Raw genomic sequence first — 23748 nt, forward strand, 5'->3', positions numbered from 1 at the left:
GAGAGAGACACAGCGAGAGAGGGAACACAAGCAGGGGGAGTGGGAGGGGGAGAAGCAGGCTTCCTGCTGAGCAGGGAGCCCGATGCGGGGCTCGATCCCAGGACCCTGGGATCATGACCTGAGCCGAAGGCAGACGCTTAACGACTGAGCCACCCAGGCGCCCCTACACGCAGTCTTCTAAACGCCAGTATTGAAAACACTTCTGGGGAATCTGGCGAGTCGGGCCACAAAGTCAGCGAAAAGCTCTGCACAAAGAAATAAGCCATGTTCTGTGCGTCCATGATATGCAAGGCACTGCACTCCCTTGTCACTTGTTACCTCTCAAGGAGACCTGCGAAGCCCGGGAAAGGCAAGCGGCACCAGGTCTGCGCCTGCGGAAAACAGCAATTCGAGCGGCGTGCGCTGCACTAGGAGACGCAAGGTTTCGCCGGCGCAGAGCCGGCTGCCAGGTGGAAGCGCGCGCCCTGCGCGTCCGCCGCCGTCCCCGGGCCGGCCAATCGGGAGGCGGGCGGGAGGGGGCGCGACCGGCCGGGCCGGGGCGGGGCGGGGCGGGGCGGGTCTCGCTGCTCCGAGGTCGGCTCGCCAGCGCGCGGGGCGGGCACCTCTGGTTCCCCGCGGCTATGGAGCGGCTGACCTTGCCTTCCGGCGGCGCCGCGGCCGTGGGCGAGTACCTGGAGTATCGGAGGTGAGGCTGCGGCGGGCCGCGTCCCCCTTGCCGGAGGAGTGCGGGGGCTGGGGGGCGGGGGGCGCGGACAGGGGCCCGGCGCCCGCCCCCTGGGGCTCCCGGAATCTGTCCCCAGGCGGCTGGGGGCGGCTGGGGGAGGCTTACTTATCTTGATTTAAGTTTCGTCTTTTTGTAATTAAATATTGTAATGACATGTAGGTCTAATAAGTCTCTTCCGAGGCTGTTTAAGAGGTCTCCCGCTTCGACCCCTTCCAAGACGGATTATTAACTCTCAAATTTATGTGGAGGTCCAACTGTTTTTTCTAAATGGCCATTGGAGAGTTACATCGTGAGTACTCGGGCCTTAGAAGAAATAGCGGACGTCATTTGCATGTTAGTTTAGTAGTAGGGTATGTCGTGAACTTCCAAACATGCTCCCAACCCCGAGGTGCTGGTTTTAGGAGAAAGACAGACTGGGGTAGTTTCGGTGCTTCCGGAGAAACTCCTCTCACGGAAATGGAAACGTAGCTGCCCCTTTGGATTGAGGACGAGACTCGCTGCCCTGGGCCCTGACAAAGGCTGATGCACCTGCGGAAACGTGTTTGGTTTTTTTTTTTTTCCGGTCTCCCAAGAAAGGTTTTTGGCAGTTGGGAGATTGGGTAATAGGAATTCCTGAAGAGGTTGTAGCAGGAGGATGTGGGGTTGAGGGCGCCAGGGGTGGCGGGGTCCGGGAGGAGGTGGGGGGCCCGGTTTGGCCGGGGGTGGGGTGGGGGAGGGGATAATATGTGTACATACACGGAAAGTAAGGTAAATCACTGCTGCCTGGGAAATCCCAGCGGCCTTGAAAACCTGAGCGAGAGGGGTTGCTCGGCTTAAAGGTGGTCGCCCCAAAACACCCAGGGTTGTTAGGGCAAACGGTTTTCCTTAGCTGACCGTCACTCCTTCTGACTGTCTCGGTGGTGTAGTTTTGGGGAGCACCTAGAAATGGTTGGTAATTCTGAGCCAGACAAGTAAGAATGAGGAGCTTCATGGGTCAGGCCTCATCCCCGGGTCCGGTTGGTCCAGGTAAGGCCATGAGTCCCGTGCCCAGAACAGTTTCCACCCAGTGCTCACCAGGGCTGGGCCGGCTTCTTTAGGCTCCAGGGCTCCAGGGCTTTTCCCTGGGAGCAAGTTGCTGGGCCTTGGTGTTGATTGATAACTTAGATCTTTAGATGTTTAGATATGTGGATTGTGGGCCTCCAGCTATGGTCTCTTGCCTGGTCCAGAAATGTTAAGACTGGTGGAAAATTATTTTTGCAAATATAAATAACCTGGAATAGTTCACTATAAAAGTTAGAGCCTTGCTATTCAGAGTGTAGCAATCATGGACCAGCTGTGTAGGCAACACCTGGGAGCTTGTTAGAAATGCACACTCTCAGGCCCACTCCAGACCTATTAACCTAAATCTGCATCTGAACTAGATCCCTTGGGGATTTGTAACTACTGTAAAGTTTGAGCTGTGCTGGTTTAGCAGTCAAATATAAATGATCTCTATCTTTAAAGACCTGCATTGATATTTTTTTTCCCAGTACCTATTGATACGCTACATGGTAGCTATTATAATGTGAAATGATCCAAAACTTTTCTCAGAATAAAATGCCCCCCCCTTTTTTTAACTATTGTGTATCTAAATTATTTAATTAAGGAAGAAGGTTGTGATGGTTTCATAGCTTCTGAATTGGTTTTATTTATCTATCTCAGCTAAAGGCTTGAAAGTATGGAAAAAGGTATGGATTGCACAAAAAATTAAGTAGCAGTCTACAAACAACATCTTTTCATGGCTTTTAAGGGGCGATATTTTCAAGGAGAAATTTCTTCAGTTTTGAACAAATTCTTTTACTTGTGCTTCCTTTTCTCCAGGGATGCCAATTCTTAATTTCTCCAGAAATTAAGCAATATTAGTGGCTTAATTTTTCCCATAAAACTTTGAAGTCAAAGTTTTGGAATTAAAGGATGATTACTCAATATAGATATGGGTTTGAGCTTGTGCAGATCCAAGGGTATTTGTGGGTTTAAGCTCCTGGCCAGGGTTTGGGTTCGCATTACCCATGTCTTCTGCACTGATGTTTTTTGCACTGTTGTTTTTTGGGGGGAGTACTGTTTTTAAAGGAGGAAAATATTAGAATTTTTAGCAGTTTAGATTCTAGCTTTTAATGAAAAGAATGAGCATGTTTGCTTCAGAATCAAAGGAGAAACTGAGATTGAATTTGTGGTAATTGTCCAGTGGTAAACCTGGATCAATAAAGTCAGATGTCATGAGTTCATTGACTTTTATTTAATTTAGAATCCTCTTTTACTTGGGAAAGAAAAGCTTTATTCCTATTGTGTGTAATTTTGCTATTAACATAAGCCTAAAGTAAAAAATCAAATCTGAAGAAACATTTCTTTTGACTATACAAGTATAGTTTAATTTTAGAGTGTAGTATTTTTGACCTGGAAAATAAATATTCAAGGCTTAAGAGAAGTTTTTGTTGTAGAATTGTCGGTGAGGACGATGGAGGGAAACTTTTTACTCCTGAAGAGTATGAAGAATACAAAAAAAAAGTATTACCTATGCGCTTACAGAACAGATTATTTGTGAGCTGGCGATCACCAACTGGAATGGATTGTAAGCTTGTGGGTCCAGAGACACTGTGTTTTTGTACACATAGGTAAGATATTGCTAAGTTTTCTGGTGATTAGAAAATATAAAACTGTATCAGAGTGTATCTTCCTTCTATAAATAACATTACTTGTGATAATTGTGAAATATTTAAAAGTAGACTTTTATATAATACCCTAGAAATTGTCTAAAGTGGTTTTATTTTTTTGCTATAATTAAAAATTTCTCTTCTATCCTATGACAACTCTTTATGGAGTCCATCACCCTAAGCATCTCTTCTTTTGCATTTGGTGCCTGCCCCTGCAGCTTTGCCAGGGGTCGACTTCTCCCATGGCTGGATAAGTTAGTAAAGGGTGGGTCACCAGAATGCAAAATTGCTTTAAGAGTTGCTTGAGTTGACCCACACTGAACAGGTTAACAGTCTACGAATAGAAGCATTTCTCCTTAAATTTACTAATCTCCCTTTGTACTTTAAGAAACGTGTTGTGTTGGACACCTGGGTGGCTCAGTTGGTTAGGCGACTGCCTTCAGCTTGGGTCATGGTCCTGGAGTCCAGGGATCGGGTCCCGCATCGGGCTCCCTGCTCAGCGGGGAGTCTGCTTCTCCCTTTGACCTTCCCCCCTCTCATGTTCTATCTCATTCTCTCTCTCAAATAAATAAATAAAATCTTAAAAAAAAAAAAAAAAGAAACGTGTTGTGTTGATACCTTTCTTTAAACAAACAAAAATACAAGCACACAGCTTATTACAAATGGTCCTTTTCCAAGTAAGGCATGTGGAGGGAAGAAGATGCAGGAGGCTCCAGTCACTGATGTGTATTGCCTGTACCTGAGGTTTGCATTTGGCTGTGTTTGTTGTGTTCTACTTTACATTTTACTGCTGTCACAGGTCACAGTTGTAAAGCTCAAAAGGACAAAGCTGCTTCTTGGAAAAATCACTGAATCTATTATGTGTTTTCAGGTAACAACTTTTTAACTTTCTGTTCCAAACAAAGCATGCAAGGAGAACCGCCCTGTTCTCATAGTTTCTGGGGCTCTCTCATGAGAGTCTCTTTGTATGGTTGCTATTTACATACAGACTTGCCATCTGCCAAAGGTTGTTAAGCAGTTGCTAGGATAAGTAATGTTGTATATAGATTGACTTGAAACTTATTTAGCAACCCCAACTAAAAACACTTTGGAGGAATGGAGGATGAGGGTTATGTTGAGATCTTTCAGAGTTCAAAAGGAGTTTGGTAAATTTGTGTTGGTTTTATCATTTATTCTTGTACAAATTTAGTGCCAGTCTCATATATGTATAGTTATGTAGCATGGAATTAATTTTCAAAATGAACCCAACCCAACTTCCATGGAAAAGTTCTTCAGTACTGGTCACTCAGTGAGGTCTCTGTCTAAACTATTATTTTTTCCCTATTATAAATATTATAATTATTATTAAGGTAAATGAAGAATATATAGAAAAATAGAAAACTCACCACCCAAAACTAGCTACTATCAATACATTTTACTATATTCATGTATTTTTTCTTTACATAGTTCATTTGGTTGTAAATGATGTGTGTGTATAAATATTGAACAAGTTTTTAATGATGGAGTCACAGAAATATGTTTCCACATTGTTATGTGGTAATCACAAATAAGATTTTTTTTTAGGATTTTATTTATTTATTTATTTGAGAGAGAGAGAGAGAGACAGAGACAGAAATAGCGAGAGAGAGCACAAGCTGGGAGGAGAGGGAGAAGCAGGCTCCCAGCTGGGAGCCTGACAACGCAGGGCTCATCCTAGGACCCTGGGATCATGACCTGAGCCAAAGGCAGACACTCAGCTGACTGAGCCACCCAGGCGCCCCCACAAATAAGATTTTTAATACCTGCTCAATATTCTAGCTAGTCCAGTGGTGTTCATTGTGTGTTCCCCAGAGCTGTGAGGGAGTCTCAGTGGTACCCCACGGAAGGGCAGGTTCGAGGAAGGACAGACTCTAATTCTGGCTCTTTGCCTTGCTTTAGCCAATTCTGCTTTTACTGTTTTATATATTATAGTTCTGTAAGAGATTTTATTTGCAGGAGGGATTTCACTGCTAGAAATTTTAAAAACTGTTGTCTATTGATTTACTGATTCATTCCCTTATTAATATGTTGTGTATGTGTGTATTGCTATTGTAAGTACTGTTGCTGATACTGTCTTTATGCACACAACTCTTTATACACAGAATTATTTTCTTGAGGTATATTTTTGAAAAATGAACTCTGGGTTAAAGGATTTTTTTTATTACTATTAAATTTGATGATTTTATTTTTATCTTTATTGAAGTATAGTTGATATATAATGTTAGTTTAAGGTGTGTAACAGTGATTTGACAATTATATAAATTAGGAAATGCTATATGTGAAATTATATAAACCATGGAAGGTATGGATGGATCTTTTTAAGTTTCTTGAAACATTAAATGAGAAAGGTCCTTCTATAACACTCTTTTTTTTTTTTAAGATTTTATTTATTTATTTGACAGAGAGAGACACAGCGAGAGAGGGAACACAAGCAGGGGGAGTGGGAGAGGGAGAAGCAGGCTTCCCGCGGAGCAGGGAGCCCGATGTGGGGCTCGATGTGGGGCTCGATCCCAGGACCCTGGGATCATGACCTGAGCCGAAGGCAGACGCTTAACGACTGAGCCACCCAGGCGCCCCCTTCTATAACACTCTTGACAGCATTGTGAATTATGTATAGTTTAAAAAAAATGTTGGTTCTCTTTGCTAAGTGAAAAATGGTATCTCATTGCTATTTTAACTTGTACTACCTAGATTAATATTAAGAATAGTAAATTTAATATTATTTTATTGAGTATCACCGTAAGAGCAGGAAGTGAGTGGTCTATTTAAGAAAATTACAGTGTTTTTTTTTTAATTATAACCCATTTTTTTTTTAAAGATTTTATTTATTTATTTGAGAGAGAATGAGAGACAGAGAGCATGAGAGGGAGGAGGGTCAGAGGGAGAAGCAGACTCCCTGCCGAGCAGGGAGCCCGATGTGGGATTCGATCCCAGGACTCCAGGATCATGACCTGAGCCGAAGGCAGTTGCTTAACCAACTGAGCCACCCAGGCACCCCGAAAATTACAGTGTTTTAACAGAGAGCTTTGGCTTTTAAAAATGTTGACAATTTATTTTGAAGTTAAAAGTTAAAAATTAAATTATATTGAAGTAAATTACATTCATGTATGTTTATTGAACTCATTTCAGTTTTAAATAGCAAACCTATGAAAATAAATTTCAGTAATGTACTTTGATAAAAATAATTTTTTTAAAGAAATTTTTCCACACTCTTAGGTTGTGCTTCCATATTAAAGAATCTTTAGTGGTAAGTATTTAAAGGGAATTATATTTCTGTGTATATTGCTGTGAAAATTCTTCTTAAATAACTAAAAAATCTAAAAGAGTGAAGGTTTTTTCCGACCAAAGCAATTTGTGACGGAGCGACAGAAAGAGTGTAAGGGAGTTTATTTTCGCCTTACTAACAAGAACAGCAAAATAAAAATAAAGAAGAATACTCTGCGTTTAACAGAATAGAGATTGTAATTTCCAGCAATCCCTGCATTGTTTTTGTTTCTTTTATCTTATTTATTTTTTAGGTATAAACAACATAAAACTGACTTTGAAACGATTCCTCAGCAACGCCCCCTTAGTCTCCCTTGCCGAGTGAGCGGCTGCGGGTGCAGGGCGTACCTTTACGTCCCTCTGAACGGCACCCAGCCCATTCGCTGCAGGTGCAAGCACTTTGCGGATCAGCACAGCGCTGCCCCCGGCTTTCTATGCAATGCCTGTGAGTTACATTGTTATAAACACACCGACAGAATGTTTGTCTTTCTGTATTGGATATTTAATGCGTCTTTGTGCCAGTTTTATTCAGCTGCGTAGTCAATATTAAACAACTCAGAAAGGGACAACCACTCTAAAATGTTATTTTCGCGGAAAAACTCTTGAGTTATTTGTATGTTTTGCACTCATAAGCCCTAATCTCATGTGACTCAAATAGGTTAAATGATACTAATAGATTTTAAAGAATACCTAGACGTGATTCGATTTAAATTTTAGTTTATTTATTTTTAAATAGGCTCCATGCCCATCAGGGGGCTTGAACTCACAACCTTGAGATTTACAGTTGTATGCTCTACTAAGTGAGCCAGCCAGGTGACCCAGATTTAAATTTTTGAATGGGAATTTTAGCAACTAAATTCTTTGATCTGATAAGTTGAAAAAAGTTTTTATAATTTGCTGGCAGATTATAATGTTATTGCCTAAAACATAGACTGATGGGAAAAGCAAAAGGAATTGAAATATGTTATAAAACATTTTTAATGACAGTGGCAGGAATAAATGCATTTCACTGGCTAAGTATGGAAGTAGTTGGATAAAACTTATTATGTGCCTTTGTTCCCATACACATTTTTTAAGAAGTGTGAGTATGTAAAATTTTGTTAATGGTGTATTCTGGCCTCCACTTCAATATTGTGTTTTTTTTTTAAAGATTTTATTTATTTATTTGAGAGAGAGAGAGAGAGTGAGCACGAGAAGGGGGAGCGGGAGAGGGAGAAGCAGACTCTCCACTGAGCAGGGAGCCCGATGCGGGACTCGATCCCGGGACTCCAGGATCATGACCTGAGCTGAAGGCAGTCGCCCAACCAACTGAGCCACCCAGGCGCCCAAATATATAACACTTTTATTAAGATGTAATTCCCATACCAAATAACTCATCCATTTCAGGGGTACAATTTAGTGGTTTTCTAATATACTCATAGAATTATGCAACCATCACAACAGTCAATTTTAGAACATTTTCATCACCCCCAAAAGAAACTCCGTATTTATTAGTAGTCATTCCTGATTCCTTCCTCTCCCCAGCCCTAGGCAACCAATAATTACTTCCTGTCTATATGGACTTGCCTATTCTAGACATTTCATATAAATGGAATCACAGAATACGTAGCCTTTTGTAACTGGCTGCTTTCACTTGCATAAAGTCTGTATGAGTCATTTGTGTTGTAACATGTATCGGTACTTCTTTGCTCTTTATTGTTAAACAGTATTTATTCCATTGTGTCCTTTCTCTGTCCTGGGTTGGCTTTCCTATAAGGCTTTTATGGGGCCTTAATCCACAGGGAGGCCTCCACATGATCTCTTCACCTGGTCCTACCACTGGGCTGTCCACACCTGCTTTTAACTCCGTATTTGAGGAGAGGGCCTACATTTCCTGGCTTTCCCGTGTTGGCGCAATTTCTTTTAGCCCTGGTTGGTTTTTCCCCGCGCTACATACCTTATCTTACCTTACTCACTTCAGCATCTTACAGAAGAGCGGTGGCTGGGAGGGAGTTTGGGGGCTGGAGGCTAGAGTTTTAGAGGCCAGAGGCCAGCCTATAAGGGATCCAGATCCAGGTGATTGTGGCCAAGCTGAGCATTTTTAGGGCAGACACTGTAGTACCTATATTTAAAGACCTTTAACTCCCTTTACATCTTGATTCAGGTTCCAAGTGTTCAGGATTCCATAGTTGCTTCACTTGTGCTTGTGGTCAGCCTGCGTATGCTCATGACACAGTGGTGGAAACTAAGCAAGAAAGACTGGCTCAGGGCAAGCCAGTGGGACAGGATGTTCCTTATGCGGCAATGGGAGGCTTAACAGGTTTCAGCTCACTGGCGGAAGGCTACATGCGGTTAGATGACAGTGGGATTGGTAAGTGACGACCGATGAAACGTGAGCTTGTCGTGGTGTTTTATGTGTGCTGACAATAGCGAAGCCCTATATTTGTTTCACACTTTATATTCTTCAGTTTTTTTTCCAGAAAACATTCTCTCATTGGATTTTTACTTTTTTTATAAAGGTTTTATTGCCACGATACAATACATGGTCCTTGTAGAAAACAAGAAAAAAGATCACTCCTACCGCAATACTTGTACCCAAATCCCAACCCACAACCCTGTTGTTTGTGATAGCTGAATATTTCTTTTATTTGATATGTTGCACTTTACCTGTTTGCCTACTGTATGTAATTTTTTGCTCTGATAGCCATCTCATTTTGGAAACAGGCTTATGTCTGTGTGTGCATATGCCTGTGCGTGTGTCTACATGTTATCACGTTTATAAGAATATGCACGCACTGCTTGTACACATGAAAGTTTTAAGTAATATAGGGAAAAGTTCAGTTGGATATATCTTGAACTATTGAAGGTAGCTGGAGTCTTTTTTTTTTTTTTTTTGGATTCTTCTGAAGTTGAATAGGATTGGGGAGAAGAATACGGTTCCTATCTACTTTTTTTTTTTTTTAAGATTTTATTTATTTGAGAAAGAGAGAATGAGAGAGAGAAAGCACATGAAAGGGGTGAGGGTCAGAGGGAGAAGCAGACGCCCTGCCGAGCAGGGAGCCCGATGCGGGACTCGATCCTGGGACTCCAGGATCGTGACCTGAGCCAAAGGCAGTGGCTTAACCAACTGAGCCACCCAGGCGCCCGGTTCCTATCTACTTTAAATACGTCTGTGTGTATGCACTTTTTTGTATTCAATTTTTTTCAGTACAAAAATTACATAAATATAAATGAATATTTTCTTGTAAAAGAGTCAAACAATAGAAATGAAGTATTGTAAGGCCCCCTTGAACACATTTCTCTTTACCCCAGATTGTGTCCCGGAGGGTAATTTGCTGTCATCAATTAATCATTTATTTTCCTTTTTAGCTTATATTTTTATAGTTGTTAACTTGGAAAAGATTTGAAGGCCTGTCATATCAGAACATGCAAATCTATTTAATTCTTTTAAACCCCTGCATAATATTCCACGCTGTCAATTTATCAGGTTTTCTAAGCTATACTGTCAGTTTTTCTAAACCTTGTTCATGGCATTTAGATTGTTTCCATTTTTTTCTTTTTTGCCTTTACAACTAGTCCTGCCAAAAACGTCCTTGAACTTGCTTCCTTGTATGCTACATAAATCTGACCCTAAGGTAGATACAGAGAAGTAGAATTGTTGGGTTGAAGTGTGTGAAATTTTGTTAATACATCTGTCAAATTGCCTTCCAAAAATGCTGTACTTGTTTATACTTCCTCTAGATTTTTTAGCTTCCCTATTTCTCACATTTATGCTGATCTTTGATACTGTCAAACCCAATTTTTTGTCAGTCTGATATGTGAAAATGTTACTGTTTCAATCTGATTTTGATTTCCCTGGTTATTAGTGAGATGAGAGTCTTCTGGTATTTATTGGCCGTTTAACTTTCTGTGACTTGTCTGTTATATACTTTGCTCACTTTTATGTTTTTATCTTTTCTCATTTATTTATAGGCGGTCTTATATATTCTGTATACTAATCTTGTCATTTCTTTTTTTTAAATATTTTATTTATTTATTTAACAGAGATAGAGAGCACAAGTAGGCAGAGCGGCAGGCAGAGAGAGAGGGAGAAGCAGGTTCTCTGCTGAGCAGGGAGCCTGATGCAGGGCTTGATCCCAGGATCCTGGGATCATGACCTGAGCCGAAGGCAGACGCTCAACCGACTGAGCCACCCAGGCGCCCCTCTTTTGTCATTTCTTTTGCAGATATTTTCTTCCAGTCTGTCCTTGTTTTTTATTTTTTATACAGTTTTTAAATTTTGGAGGCAATTTTATAATTATGTTCACATTCATTTCACTTTAATACTTAATTTTTTTGTTTTTATGTTTAGCTTTTTCATGAATTTGGAATACATTTTTGTCAAAGTGTGGGGTATATATAACTTCAGTTTTTGCCCAAATTGATAGCTAATTATCCAAACACCATTCTTCCCCAAATAATTTGAAACTTTACCTTTCTCATATTCTGTCATACTCACTATTTTGTGGCATTGGCCTATTTGTCTATCTTATGCCAATATTACTTATTTTTAATTATTATTTTTCATAGTGTGTTTTGATAAACACAGGTAAATGCCTCCTGTTTGTGTTTTTTTTTTTTTCCCCCAAGATTCCCTTGGTGTATCTGTGTATTTCCTCTTCTAGGTAATTTTACGACTAGCTTGTTAAATTTCGTAAATAAATCATTTTTCAATTTTCATGGGTGCATGATTGTATTAAGCTCATGGAACAGTTACAGAAAATCCAGTTCCCAATGGCAAAAAATAATGATAATAATGATGTTGTTGATGACAATTGCAACTTTGACTTCCGCAAGTCTTTCCAGCCTCTTTACATCTATTAACTCATTTAGTCCTCACAATAACTGAGTTAGGTGCTATTATTACTCCTATTTTACAGATAAGGAAACTCAGCACAGAGAAGTACAACATTTTGTTCTTTGTTATTCAGCTAGTAAATGGTAGGGTTGGGTTCAAACCAGAAATTGTTCTGGGCTAATTGGTCTGCCTCATTGTTGTCTATTTCTGTGCACCTACCATGCTGTTTTCAATACTAAACTTTATAATAAATTAATATTTATAAGTTCATTGCATTACTTAAGAATTTTCCTTATTCGGGCGCCTGGGTGGCTCAGTTGGTTAAGTGACTGCCTTCGGCTCAGGTCGTGATCCTGGAGTCCCGGGATCGAGTCCTGCATCGGGCTCCCTGCTCGGCAGGGAGTCTGCTTCTCCCTCTGACCCTCCCCCCTCTCATGCTCTATCTCATTCTCTCTCTCAAATAAATAAATAAAATCTTTAAAAAAAAAAAAAAGAATTTTCCTTATTCTTACTAATTTTTTCAGAACTTTGGCATTATTTTTTGACAACATTTTATTATTACAAAACATTCTATTTTTACAAGAACATTCTATTATTTAGTTGATATCATGTTGAATGTATAGATTAATGTAGGAAGAATTGATATTTTAAAATGTTGAGTCTCTGCATTTGTCTTCTGTGTAGCTGAGTGGAATTCTGAAGTTATCTTCATGGAAGTCCTCAGTCTATTTCTTAATTTTCTTAATTTTATTTGTGGGTATTTCATTTTTTTATAGCTATGATACGTAGGGTTTTTCCTTCCTTTATATTTTCTAGCTGATTATTATTTGTTTATAAAAAAACCTAATGTTTTATGCTGTTTTTGTTACTAGTCCTTTATTTCTTAATCTTAGAGTTTAAAATAAATGTTTGGTTGATGTTGTAAATCACGGTATTTTTGCCTTTTCCAGTATTTCTGGCTCTTACGCTTGACTAATTACCAGGGCTCGTACTTGCAGAACAGTGCTAAGTAATAGTGGGGATAGCTCGCGTCTTTGCCTTTTTGTGCCTTCTAGTATTTTATCACTTAGGCATCTTTATAACAAAGAGAGAAAACCTCCCGCTTTTGGCCCCTGAAGGAAGGTGGGGTGAGGGAAGGTGAGAGTGAGGAGAGGAAACAAGATGTCTTTGTCTTGATTTCTGCTGTAGGGGAGCCTGGGGCAGAGGGACATCTGTTCTGTCAGCCATGTAGAGTCCTGGACAGAAGTGACAACTTGCTGATTTGGTTCCTTTATGATGCAGAAGGAGTCCATAATGCTCGGCTCCTAGTGGGTGGGTGGTTGGAAGGCAGCTGAGCCGTTAGGCAGTGGACCTGCCATGACTTTTGTCATAGCAAGGGGATCCCGAGCAGAGCTAGAGGTGGGTCCTCTGAGCTCTGGGGGATTCGTAGAGGAAGTGGCAGGCATCAAGGGGTCCGTACTTGCAGTGAGAACAAGTGTGAGGCCCTACCAAGCTGCGAGACTAAATCACCACTTAGCAGCCTTGAGCGTTTGAGATCAGCAGTGCATGCAGCAACCAGAGGATAGCACAAGGACCTCGGTGGCCCCGAGCGCCTTCTCTTATATTCCGTCCAGCCACACCAGAGAGGAGCTGGGGAAGGAGGGGGCAGGAAACTGAAAGAATGAGCAATTGTCCCACACTGTTTAGGTTATAAGGAAGGACTCATTTTAAAAACCAAATAGGATTTAAAAGTTTATTTCCTTCCCTCTATCCCTCTATGGGAGAGGGATGTAGGGGAGGTGGTGGTTTGTGAAGAAGATAGAGCACTTATAAATTTTCTCCATAGCTTCCTTCCTTTTGGTCTAAAAGTCAGTGTATTTAGCAATTGGTCTTTGTAATTTTGTGGTGTGGGGTTGTGGATATTTCCTCATTTCATTGAGTTTTTCTTTATTTTTCAGACTTTGTTTTGAGATGATTTCCCAGTGAGCAGAGTAAAAAATACAGTTACTCTGCCCTCTTCAACTATAGGTTCTTTGTCATGAATGTCTTGCTTTTGATAATATTTTTGTGACTATATTAAGGTTTTGTACCTCTTTGCCATAGTTACATTCATGCATAACTTTTCTGTGAAAAATCTCTCTGAGAAATACAAACATACTTTTACCTAATTCCCTTTACTTTATATGGCAGATAAAATCTAAATAAAAATTTCTTTTTTATAGAAAGGTTTTTTCTAATTATTCTTCTGAGGTTCTAATTTATTTTGCATTGAAATAACTTTTTTTTGTATCCCAACAAATGGAGATTTAATTTTCATTCTTCATATATTTTGGTCTTAGGTGCACCTTCAGTTGAATTTTTAGACTCTCCAGTTACAGCCATGGACCACCCATTTCTAAAAGCATTTCAAGCATCATCTAGTTCTTCTCCAGAAACACTGACAGATGGTAATGAAATTAAACTGACAAATATTTTTGGATGTAGTAAATAAGAATGTAGATTGTTCATTTTCTAGATCTTTTTTTCCTCAGTATTACCACAGTTTGGTTATCATTTTATTTTTATATTGGCCTTGGGCTGAGAAAAAGCAAGAAGCTTTTTTTTTGAAAATTGCTAAATCTGAGAATTATGAGGTTCTAATAATACAATAATTTGAAGTTTTAAAACCTTACACGTTATTACTTTGATGTCTGAATAAGAGAGTCCTCTAGTGACTCTCCCAAAAGCAGGATGTAATCCGGTGATAAGTTTAGGTTAGAAAGGTTTTGTCATTTATAAATTATACATATACATGTAAATTGTACATATGCATTACACATATATCTGAATTTTATTCATTTTTAAGCACTAGTATTCCATTTCCTTTATTAAAATAAGAAAAAAACATTGAAGAAGTAATTTTTATGGTGCATTAGGTATTTAATATTTACAAATACTTTTAAATGAGGATTTTCTTTTTATTAGTATTTTCATGCAACCTTTTCATGTACCCTGACTTTATCCACAAGGGACTTTAGGGCTGCTTACACAAACACCCAACAAAGTAATGTTAAAATATAGATAGGAGAAAGCAAAACCAAGAAAAAGGACACAGTTGTGTCAACTTTCAAGGTTGATGTAATTGCTGCTGATGAGGTCTGAGGCAGATATGGTCCGTCAGAACTTTTTTTCAGAAGAAGACAGGCACACTTGTCTGCCCTGTGGTCCTGAGAAACCGGTTACCCAGGCCTTCTTGGTGTGGGGCGGGGGCGGGATAGAGACGGTTCCCCATCCCAAGGCTCAGTGTGTAGATCTTTCAAGATGGTGAAGATGAAGTCCGAGGCTTCTTCTGCCTATTTCTGTCCGGCCAGACGTTTGCTCTCTCTAGTCACTGTCCTGGCGCTGGGCTATTTCTTGTGGGTTGTCTTCTGGCCTCAGAGTATCCCTTATCAGAGCCTGGGGCCCCTGGGCCTCTTCACTCAGGACTTGGTGGACCATATCACACCCTCCTACACAGTGGCCACTGGCTTGCCTGGCTGATTCACGTGGGAGAATCCTTGTAACCATGGTTTTGTGTAAGTCTAAAGGCATCGTGGATGGTCAGGCTCAACTACTGTGGTTCCTACAAGCTTTTTTCTTTGGGATAGTATCTCTCTCCATCTTGATTGCTTATAGACCAAAACGCCAAAGACACACTTAAAGAAGATATCCAAAAGCTTTCTGTATGTTTTTGACATTCAACTTCACTGTTTGGGGGTGGGGGAGGGGGCTGCTGGGGGCTGCTGAGTTTACTTGATCTTTCTAATTTCAGAAAGTGAAGACCCTCTAGTTATTCATTATTTTTTCATACGCCCTGGTTGAGCTTGACTAGATAATAGGGAAAGATTTAAGCTTCCCAATTCTGCAGACTCACCTGTTTGGCCGAGGGCTTCCAGCTACCTTCCATTTTCTTTTTAGGATTTTATTTATTTATTTGACAGAGACACAGCGAGAGAGGGAACACAAGCAGGGGGAGTGGGAGAGGGAGAAGCAGGCTTCCCGTGGAGCAGGGAGCCCGATGCGGGGCTCGATCCCAGGACCCAGTGATCATGACCTGAGCCAAAGGCAGACGCTTAATGACTGAGCTACCCAGGCACCCCTTCCACCTACCTTCTTGAGGTAGTGTTGGTGCTCTTTCTATCATCTGGATTAAACCGTGTACTAAAACTGCTTGTTGGTGTAACTTTGCTCCCACCTTCTGACTAAAACACCATACCCTTACCACCCCATCTTAGCTCTCCTTTCCCCAAATTTTTTCCACCTTTCTGAACCAAGACGGAATGACACTCCCAGGACACATCAATTCCACACACATTAGGCACCTGTGAGGCAGGATCTTATCCTCTCAGACTTCCATTTTCACACACCAAGAAAGATAAGGAAGATAAGCAAGTGCCTGGACTGGGCCAGGCTAAGCAGTAACCTAGAGGCACAGAGGACATGCTAAGTACCAAGAGGAGAGGATCGAGAATGCCTTCCCTGATCGTGCCAGCCAGAAAGCCATCCTTCCCTCCCAAGTGGCCCCGAGGACACAGCACTCCATGGTGTGCAGGGGTCTGATGGCCACTGCTAGATGGCTCCTTCTGGTCAAGGTCACATCTTAGACAGCTTGATTTTTTTTCAGCACTGTCCCTTTGCCTTGTACACAGGTGTTCTATCAGTGTTTTCTGAACCATGGACAGAAACTCTGAATTAACTTTCCACTGTTCAGTATCATTCCACTTGTTCTATGAAAACTGCAGAACCCACTCAGTGTATTCTCTTCTCAAAGAAAAGCACAGGGCCACCCTTGACTGGTGGTGCCCCCTTTCTGTGGGTCCCCTGGAGGAAACCTGTATCTTTTTGACACTTGCCAATTCTTAGTCACTTTCTCCAGACTCTGTATTCTCTCCCTCCAGCTCCAGCTTACTCAAACACAGACATTCCTGAGCTAGAGATTCTAACTGGAAGCTACTTACTACCTGTCCCATTCACCTGGTTAGACCTTTTTACTGCTGACTGATCAGGGCAGGAGGGTCACTGACTCTGTCCCCTGACCTTGGCAGAATGACTCTCTCACCTAGGAACCATTAGGGTTCCTTTGGAAGATCATGTGCCTGTTCTCTAGGAACTAGACCTTATTTTCCTTCTTTGATGCAGTAGGGCATGTTCTCTGTTTTAAGCAAACATCTATGAGCGATAACTCCTCCCCCCAGAAAGAGGCCCTAAGTAAAAGTACAACCCTGAAACATTATGGACTATGAATTCTTTCTGGTGGAGATCACTTTCTACAACTAAATCTCAGTTTTTCCTGTTTCTCTTGTGATGAAGGGGTTGCCTTTTAGTAAGGGAAAAGATTTTTTTTTTTTAAAGATTTTATTTATTTATTTGAGAGAGAGAATGAGATAGAGAGCATGAGAGGGGGGAGGGTCAGAGAGAGAGGCAGACTCCCTGCTGAGCAGGGAGCCCGACGTGGGACTCGATCCCGGGACTCCAGGATCATGACCTGAGCCGAAGGCAGTTGCTTAACCAACTGAGTCACCCAGGCACCCAAGGGGAAAGGTTTTTAGTCATAGAGTTAAACATCATGGAAATCCAACCCAAATTTTTTAAAAGCATGGTCCTCTCGAAGAGAAATAGCAATGACAGTAATATTAACAGTGACTGTAACAATATGGCAGATTATTGAATGAAATGAATTAACTTGAATAAATGCTGTGATTTTCTATGTAAAATCTTCTCTATTTTAAAAAAACCTTTTTTTCAGCAAATGCAGCATGTGGTTGCTTATTTCTTTTTTATTTTTTTTTAATTTTTTTTTAAAGATTTTATTTATTTATTTGAGACAGAGAGAATGAGAGACAGAGAGCATGAGAGGGAGGAGGGTCAGAGGGAGAAGCAGACTCCCTGCCGAGCAGGGAGCCTGATGCGGGACTCGATCCAGGGACTCCAGGATCATGACCTGAGCCGAAGGCAGTCGCTTAACCAACTGAGCCACCCAGGCGCCTGTGGTTGCTTATTTCTGATAGTCACTTTGATAAAAATGGTAAAATACCACTTTACCAGATAAATGGTAATATACCATTAAAATGCAACTCAACGAAGGTGATTCTATAAGCAGCTTAGCTCAAATGATCCAACATGATTCAGGGAAAAGACCCAGAGTTTTGAGATGAATAGATAGCACATATTCTAAGCATTTTTTCGTATTTTTCTCAACAAGGCTTTTGTTAGATAGTTGACAGAGTGTGGTTATACTCTGTGGTGATTGTCTGGAGTGATATGATTTTTGTGTTGCTGGTTGAGGGTGAATTTATATGCTTTAAAAACCAGAACGTGTGTTCAAGTTGATACTCTGTTTTGGATATGAAGGGACCCAACCAACACATTCACCTGAAATGAAGGTGAACTTTTCCATGGAACTGGGCTCTTAGTGCACCTACAAAGAAAACTTGATTTTCTTTCCTGAAGCAATTTTAAATTCCTTTCACAACTTAAACTAGTGCTTGTTTTAGTTTTTAAAAAGTGAATACCATGGAAAATGACTAAAGTTAGTTTTGAAAAATTTCAAAGCAGGTAGTATCTTGGTTGCTTATACAAACTGCCATAGTCCAGTCAGGTGCTCTAAGAAAATACCATAGACTGAGTAGCTTATACACAACTGAAATTTATTTCTCACAGTTCCGGAGGCTGGAAGTCCGAGATCAGGGTGCCACCATGGTTGTATTCTGGTGAAGGCCCTCTTCCTGATCCACAGCTGGCCCCTTCTCATTATGTCCTCATATAGTGGAAGAGTTGAGGGATCTCTGTGGCGTCCCTTTTATAAGAGCACTAGTCCCATTCATGAGGACTCCACCCTTATAACTTAAGCACCTCCCAAGACCTCACCTCCTAACACCATCACATTGGGCATTGGGATTTCAACATATGAATTTGAGGGGAACACATTCAGACCATGGCACAAATCTTCTGTAATTACTTTTGTGCATTATCTGTTATGGTGTTATGTGAATTTCTAGTTTTGTTATAAAATTTAAAATATAGTTGAACAAAGCTAAGTGGGCTCTTGTGTGAAATAGCTATATGTTGTTATTTAATATGCACCAGTTGCACATTAGGAGAATGTTTGCCAATAAAAGTTACTTTGTCTTGCAATGCTCTGCTTTCTAAAGAATTAGGTAGGGGCGCCTGGGTGGCTCAGCTGGTTAAGTGTCCGACTCTTGATTTTGGCTCAGGTCATGATCTCAGGGTCTTGGGATCAAGGCCCATGTCAGGCTCCGGGCTCAGAGGAGAGTCTGGTTGAGATTCTCTCTCTCCCTGTCCCTTTTCCCCTCCCCCCAAGGGAATTAGGTAGTAGGATCAATTACCATTTAGACCATTCTGGTTTGAAAAATAAATCACTGGTAAGAGGAAAGTTATCTTTCTGTTTTTTTTTTTTTTTTCAATTTCAGCAGAATTTGTAATTCCATAAATATATTACTTAGAATTTTTTTTTTTCCTTATTAGTAGGTACAAGCAGTCAAGTTTCTTCCTTAAAGAGACCTGAAGAGGATGATATGGCTTTCTTTGAAAGACGATACCAAGAAAGGGTAAGTCTATGGTGAAATCTGCTTATATTAAGCATTTAACTTGTGACAAAGACACAGTAGAATTACATATTGATTGTGGATCATCATTAATAATAATTTATAAGGGTGCCTCAGTCGTTAAGCATCTGCCTTCGGCTCAGGTCATGATCCCAGGGTCCTGGGATCGAGCCCTGCATAGGGGTTCCTTGCTGCGCGGGAAGCCTGCTTCTCCCTCTCCCACTCCCCGTGCTTGTGTTCCCTCTCTAGCTGTCTCGCTCTCTGTCAAATAAATAAATAAAATCTTAAAAAAAAAATAATTTATAGAGTCTTTACTTGTAGCTGGTGTTAGGCCTTGAGACTTACAATGATTCAGAGAGAAATAGGATGAATGAATAATATGATATATAATATACTAGTTAATTTATGAAGATCATAAGGATTGACTAAATATATAGATAAAATTACCAACAATAAACACCAGCTATCAGCAGATTTGTAAATTATATGTACGTTGAATTCTTTTTTTTTTAAGATTTATTTATTTATTTTAGAGAGAGAGCATGCATGCACAAGTGGGGGGAGGGGCAGAGGGACAGGGAGAGAATCAGAAGCCCCGCTGAGTGAGGGGTCTGACGTGGGGCTAGATCTCACACCTTGAGATCATGACCACAGCTGAAATCACCTCTTGTTGGACACTCAATTGACTGAGCCACCCAGGTGCCCCTGTATCTTGAATTCTTAATATGTAATATTTCTTCTTCTCAGTGCATTCAAGGTATATCTAGACTCAAGTTAAATTACCCATTAGCCTTTAAGAAACTGAACACTAAATATAAATGTATTTAAGCAATTCCCAGGGTTCAACAACTGTAGTATTGATGTGTTCCCAGCTTTCAGTAGTGATAATTTGCATCATTCTCTACCACACTATAAACTCCTTAGGGATAAACAGTATTTTATTCTTCTTTATATTTTCCCCAGAACAACTACAGTGCCTTGTACGTAATAAGTTTTCAATAAATATTCATGGAGAATTGAAAAAGGAAACACGTATTAATTGATACTCACTTTCATACATGTCATATGGTTAGACATTTGATGTGTTTCATGGCAGTGTTCATATTTGAGAGTTTTGGTTTTGTTTGTTGCCAGATGAAAGTATGTTGGTTTGATGAGGTATGGGGGATGGTATCCAGCCATATGGTACGTTCCTCAAAGTGCTTTCCTTAGGATTATTTTATAGTTGCTCTGTGGGTGTTTATTATCTCTCCAACTGGGTAATCAGTGCCATGAAAGTAAAGACACTCTTGTCACTTTTTGTTGTAGCTTGTTGAGTAGCCGAAGGTGTGGAGAAAGGAGACCATTAAATAAATTCACCTTCCAAGAGGAAGAGAAGGGAGTAGGGGACAGAGAGATCAGTTTGGTTTCCCTGATGAGGAATTTTGAAGTAGAGGGGGAGAGTCCTGGATATGATTTAAGGCAGAGCTAGAAATAGAACTTTTTGCAGTGATGAAAATGTTCTATACCTGTGTTGCAGATATTCATCATGTGTGGCTGGATAAGTCTAAATTTAAATAAATTAAAACTTAAAATTATTTTCCTCAGTCACACCAGCCACATTTCAGGTGCTCAGTAGGCCACATGTGGCTGGTGGCTACCGTACTGGAGAGCTCTCATCTAAGAGAAAGAGGAGATAGTAGGATCTCAGGGAGGGAGATGAAATGGCCAGGGTGAGGAAAGAGAATGCTCTTTTTATAGCATCATTAAGGCTAGACTTTTAATCACATCAGTCTCCATTCTTGGAATACACGAGTTCACAGCTGAATTAGTTTCTCCTTCTTAGGCTTATGAGGGACAGGGTACTAGAACTCCTTCCTTCCCTCCTCCAGAAACCTGGGTTGTGCTGACTGCCTTGAAAACATGCCAGTGGTATTTGCTTGTGGGAAGATAATGGGGGGAGGGATTGTTTTAGAGGATATACCTGGCCAATCCAGACTGCTTATTTTAAATAGACCTAGAATTTATGGGTTTACAAGATGTCATTTATAACTCTCCAGCCTGTGTGATTTATGGATTTATGAGACACAGCTTATAAACTTTCCAGCCTGTGTGATTAATGGCATACAAAAACTAAGAAGCTCGGGCGCCTGGGTGGCTCAGTTGGTTAAGCGACTGCCTTCGGCTCAGGTCATGATCCTGGAGTCCCTGGATTGAGTCCCGCATCGGGCTCCCTGCTCGGCAGGGAGTCTGCTTCTCCCTCTGACCCTCCCCCCTCTCATGTGCTCGCTCTCATTCTCTCTCTCTCAAATAAATAAATAAAATCTTAAAAAAAAAGACAAACAAACTAAGAAGCTCAAACCTAAACAACTTCCTCTAAGCAGACATGTACTATATGTGTTGTTAGTACTTGAATTTTACTCCAGAAAAAACAAGATATGCACCGTTGAGGGAAAAGGGATAATTAGGAACCTGAATCTGATGATGGGTCACGGCCCCTTTAGAAAGCAGTGCGATGTCTGTATCTCGTTTTGCTTGCATCCTGGTAGAATGGTAACATTTAGTGTGGGGAAAATCTACTATAAGTGTGAGTTGGCTTTGATGATTGAAGCCTTTGTGGTAACATAGTTTACTAATTACTTTTAGGTATTACTGAAGAGTTGCTTCATTGCTTCTTTTATATATTAGGTCAAGTTATTTTCTTCCATTGTGAATGACCCTTGTTCTCTTATCTCTAAGAAAGGACGATTTTATTAAGGAAACAATTATCAAATGTGAAGTAGGTGCAAGGTGCTATTGCTGTTAGTGCCAGGAAATTGAAAAAGAAACAAAGGAGCAGGAGGAGGTATCTTTGCTCTTCAGACACTAGATTAGTTGCATGTATTGCTAAGTACTATTTCAACTGAGGAAGCCCTGCTTTAGCTTTGTTTGGTTGTTTAGCATCTTGTCTCTCCCTTTTTTTTAGATTTTATTTATTTATTTGACAGAGAGAGGGAACACAAGCACTGGGGAGTGTGAGAGGGAGAAGCAGGCTTCCCACTGAGCAGGGACCCCGATGCGGGGCTCGATCCCAGGACCCTGGGATCATGACCTGAGCCGAAGGCAGACGCTTAACGACTGAGCCACCCAGGCGCCCCTCATTTATACTTTTAGAACAATCCTGAGAAGTACCTATTACTGTGGCCTTTTTTTTTTTTTTTCCAAATGAGAAAACTGTTGGTGAGTCCAAAGCCTATAATCTTTGCCTTAGTATAGGGTATTCCTTTGGGGGTCCTTCAGATGACCTTTTGACTAATATAGTATAAAAGAGTGATATGAATGTAGGGTTTTTGAATGAGGGTCCCAACCAACTCAGAGAGGAGAGAGAGGGGGGAAAAATGGGGATGAGAGGGAGGTGAGATATATACATTTTATTATTGGGAAGTTATTATTTACAATTTGAGGAGATTGGATAGACTGGTTTTACTAGGTCCCCTCTGGTTTCTTGATATTATTCCTATCACCTTAGAAGGTAGGAGGCCCTCCACCTACCATGCCCCATACTTTCTGTCCCTTTCTCTTACAGGGATAAGGCAGTGGGTGCTGCCTCTGGGAATTGTAAGAGGCAAGTGGGCTTTGTGTTCTCTGCGGTCTTTTTTCCCATAGAAAGGATTTCAATGTTTCTAAAGGTCAGAAGGCCACTACTTAGGGTATGTAAGCTGCTTCTTTGCTTCAGTTACACTGGAGGGCAACCTTCAGGGAAGTAACTGTGGAAATGTAAAAACCAGAATTATAGGAAACTATCCTTAAAGCAGTCCATGTTCCAGAGATTATCCAGCTGCATTAGGTGTGTTCTTTAGGGAATGTGCATAGACTGGATTAAGGTTACATATTTAGGCTTTCATAAAACAATTTTTTTAGTGGCATTTAAGTTAACTTATTAATTTTCTCCAAAACAATATTCCCTATATGTTATTTTTATTAAAATGTTTCTGCAAAGTTGAAATCATACCATATTTTAAAAATGCAATTTGGTCCCTTCGACTATTAGATTTTGCTTTAGATTTTGGAAGCTTAATCACTGTTAAATAAGTGTATGAAATGGCTGTGATGAATGAGACATGAATCAAATAAGGTGTGTACAACCTTTTTTTCTTTAGAATGTTTTACAAATTATTTTATCAACAAATATTTTAATTTTACAGATAAAAATGGAAAAGGTCGCTAAGCAGAAAGGAAAAGCATCATTGCCATCAAGTACAAAACCTTCATGAAGACTATTGGGAAAATTAAAACCATCATCCAAATAGGTCTTGTTTGTGTTTATTTAAATATAATGCAGTTTACTTTCTCTCAAATTATTTCCTTCTTTTACTATGTAAAAATGTCATTTTGGTTTTTTCCTTAATTTATTTAAACAAGTGAAAATACTTGGTTACTTTTATCAAAGTTCATGATTTAATATTTTGTATATACTTTTTATCTCTCCTAACAAATGAGGTTATTTTCATATTAGTCAAAACCTGAAAATACAGTAACTGTTTTTAGTCTGTCATAATTTAACTTTTTGAGGGTATTTAAAAAATTAAGTATGTTATTTTGGGTTTTGAACAAATATATAAGGAGCGTTGTTTAAAAATAGTAAGTTAAAATCCCTATTTTTTATTTTTTAAATGTTGTAATCTTGATTTATGTTTTTAAATAAAAAACTGTATTTAAAAATTATATAATCATTTT

The 23748-nt window shown here is 40.1% G+C and overlaps 1 protein-coding gene across 1 annotated transcript; it reads left to right on the top strand.

Moving 5' to 3' along the window:
- Positions 1-574: 574 nt before the first annotated feature.
- Positions 575-23714, top strand: FAM221A (family with sequence similarity 221 member A). Its single transcript, XM_035020751.1, has 7 exons — positions 575-685; positions 3181-3354; positions 6930-7120; positions 8819-9025; positions 13810-13917; positions 18974-19056; positions 23217-23714. Exons 1-7 carry the CDS (start codon positions 621-623, stop codon positions 23283-23285), a joined length of 897 nt encoding a protein of 298 aa, XP_034876642.1. The 5' UTR covers positions 575-620; the 3' UTR covers positions 23286-23714.
- The last annotated feature ends 34 nt before the right edge of the window (positions 23715-23748 follow it).

This window comes from Mirounga leonina, unplaced genomic scaffold (genome assembly GCF_011800145.1).
Source record: "Mirounga leonina isolate KUSES-001 unplaced genomic scaffold, KU_Mleo_1.0 Mir_174, whole genome shotgun sequence".
NCBI classification, from domain to species: domain Eukaryota; kingdom Metazoa; phylum Chordata; class Mammalia; order Carnivora; family Phocidae; genus Mirounga; species Mirounga leonina.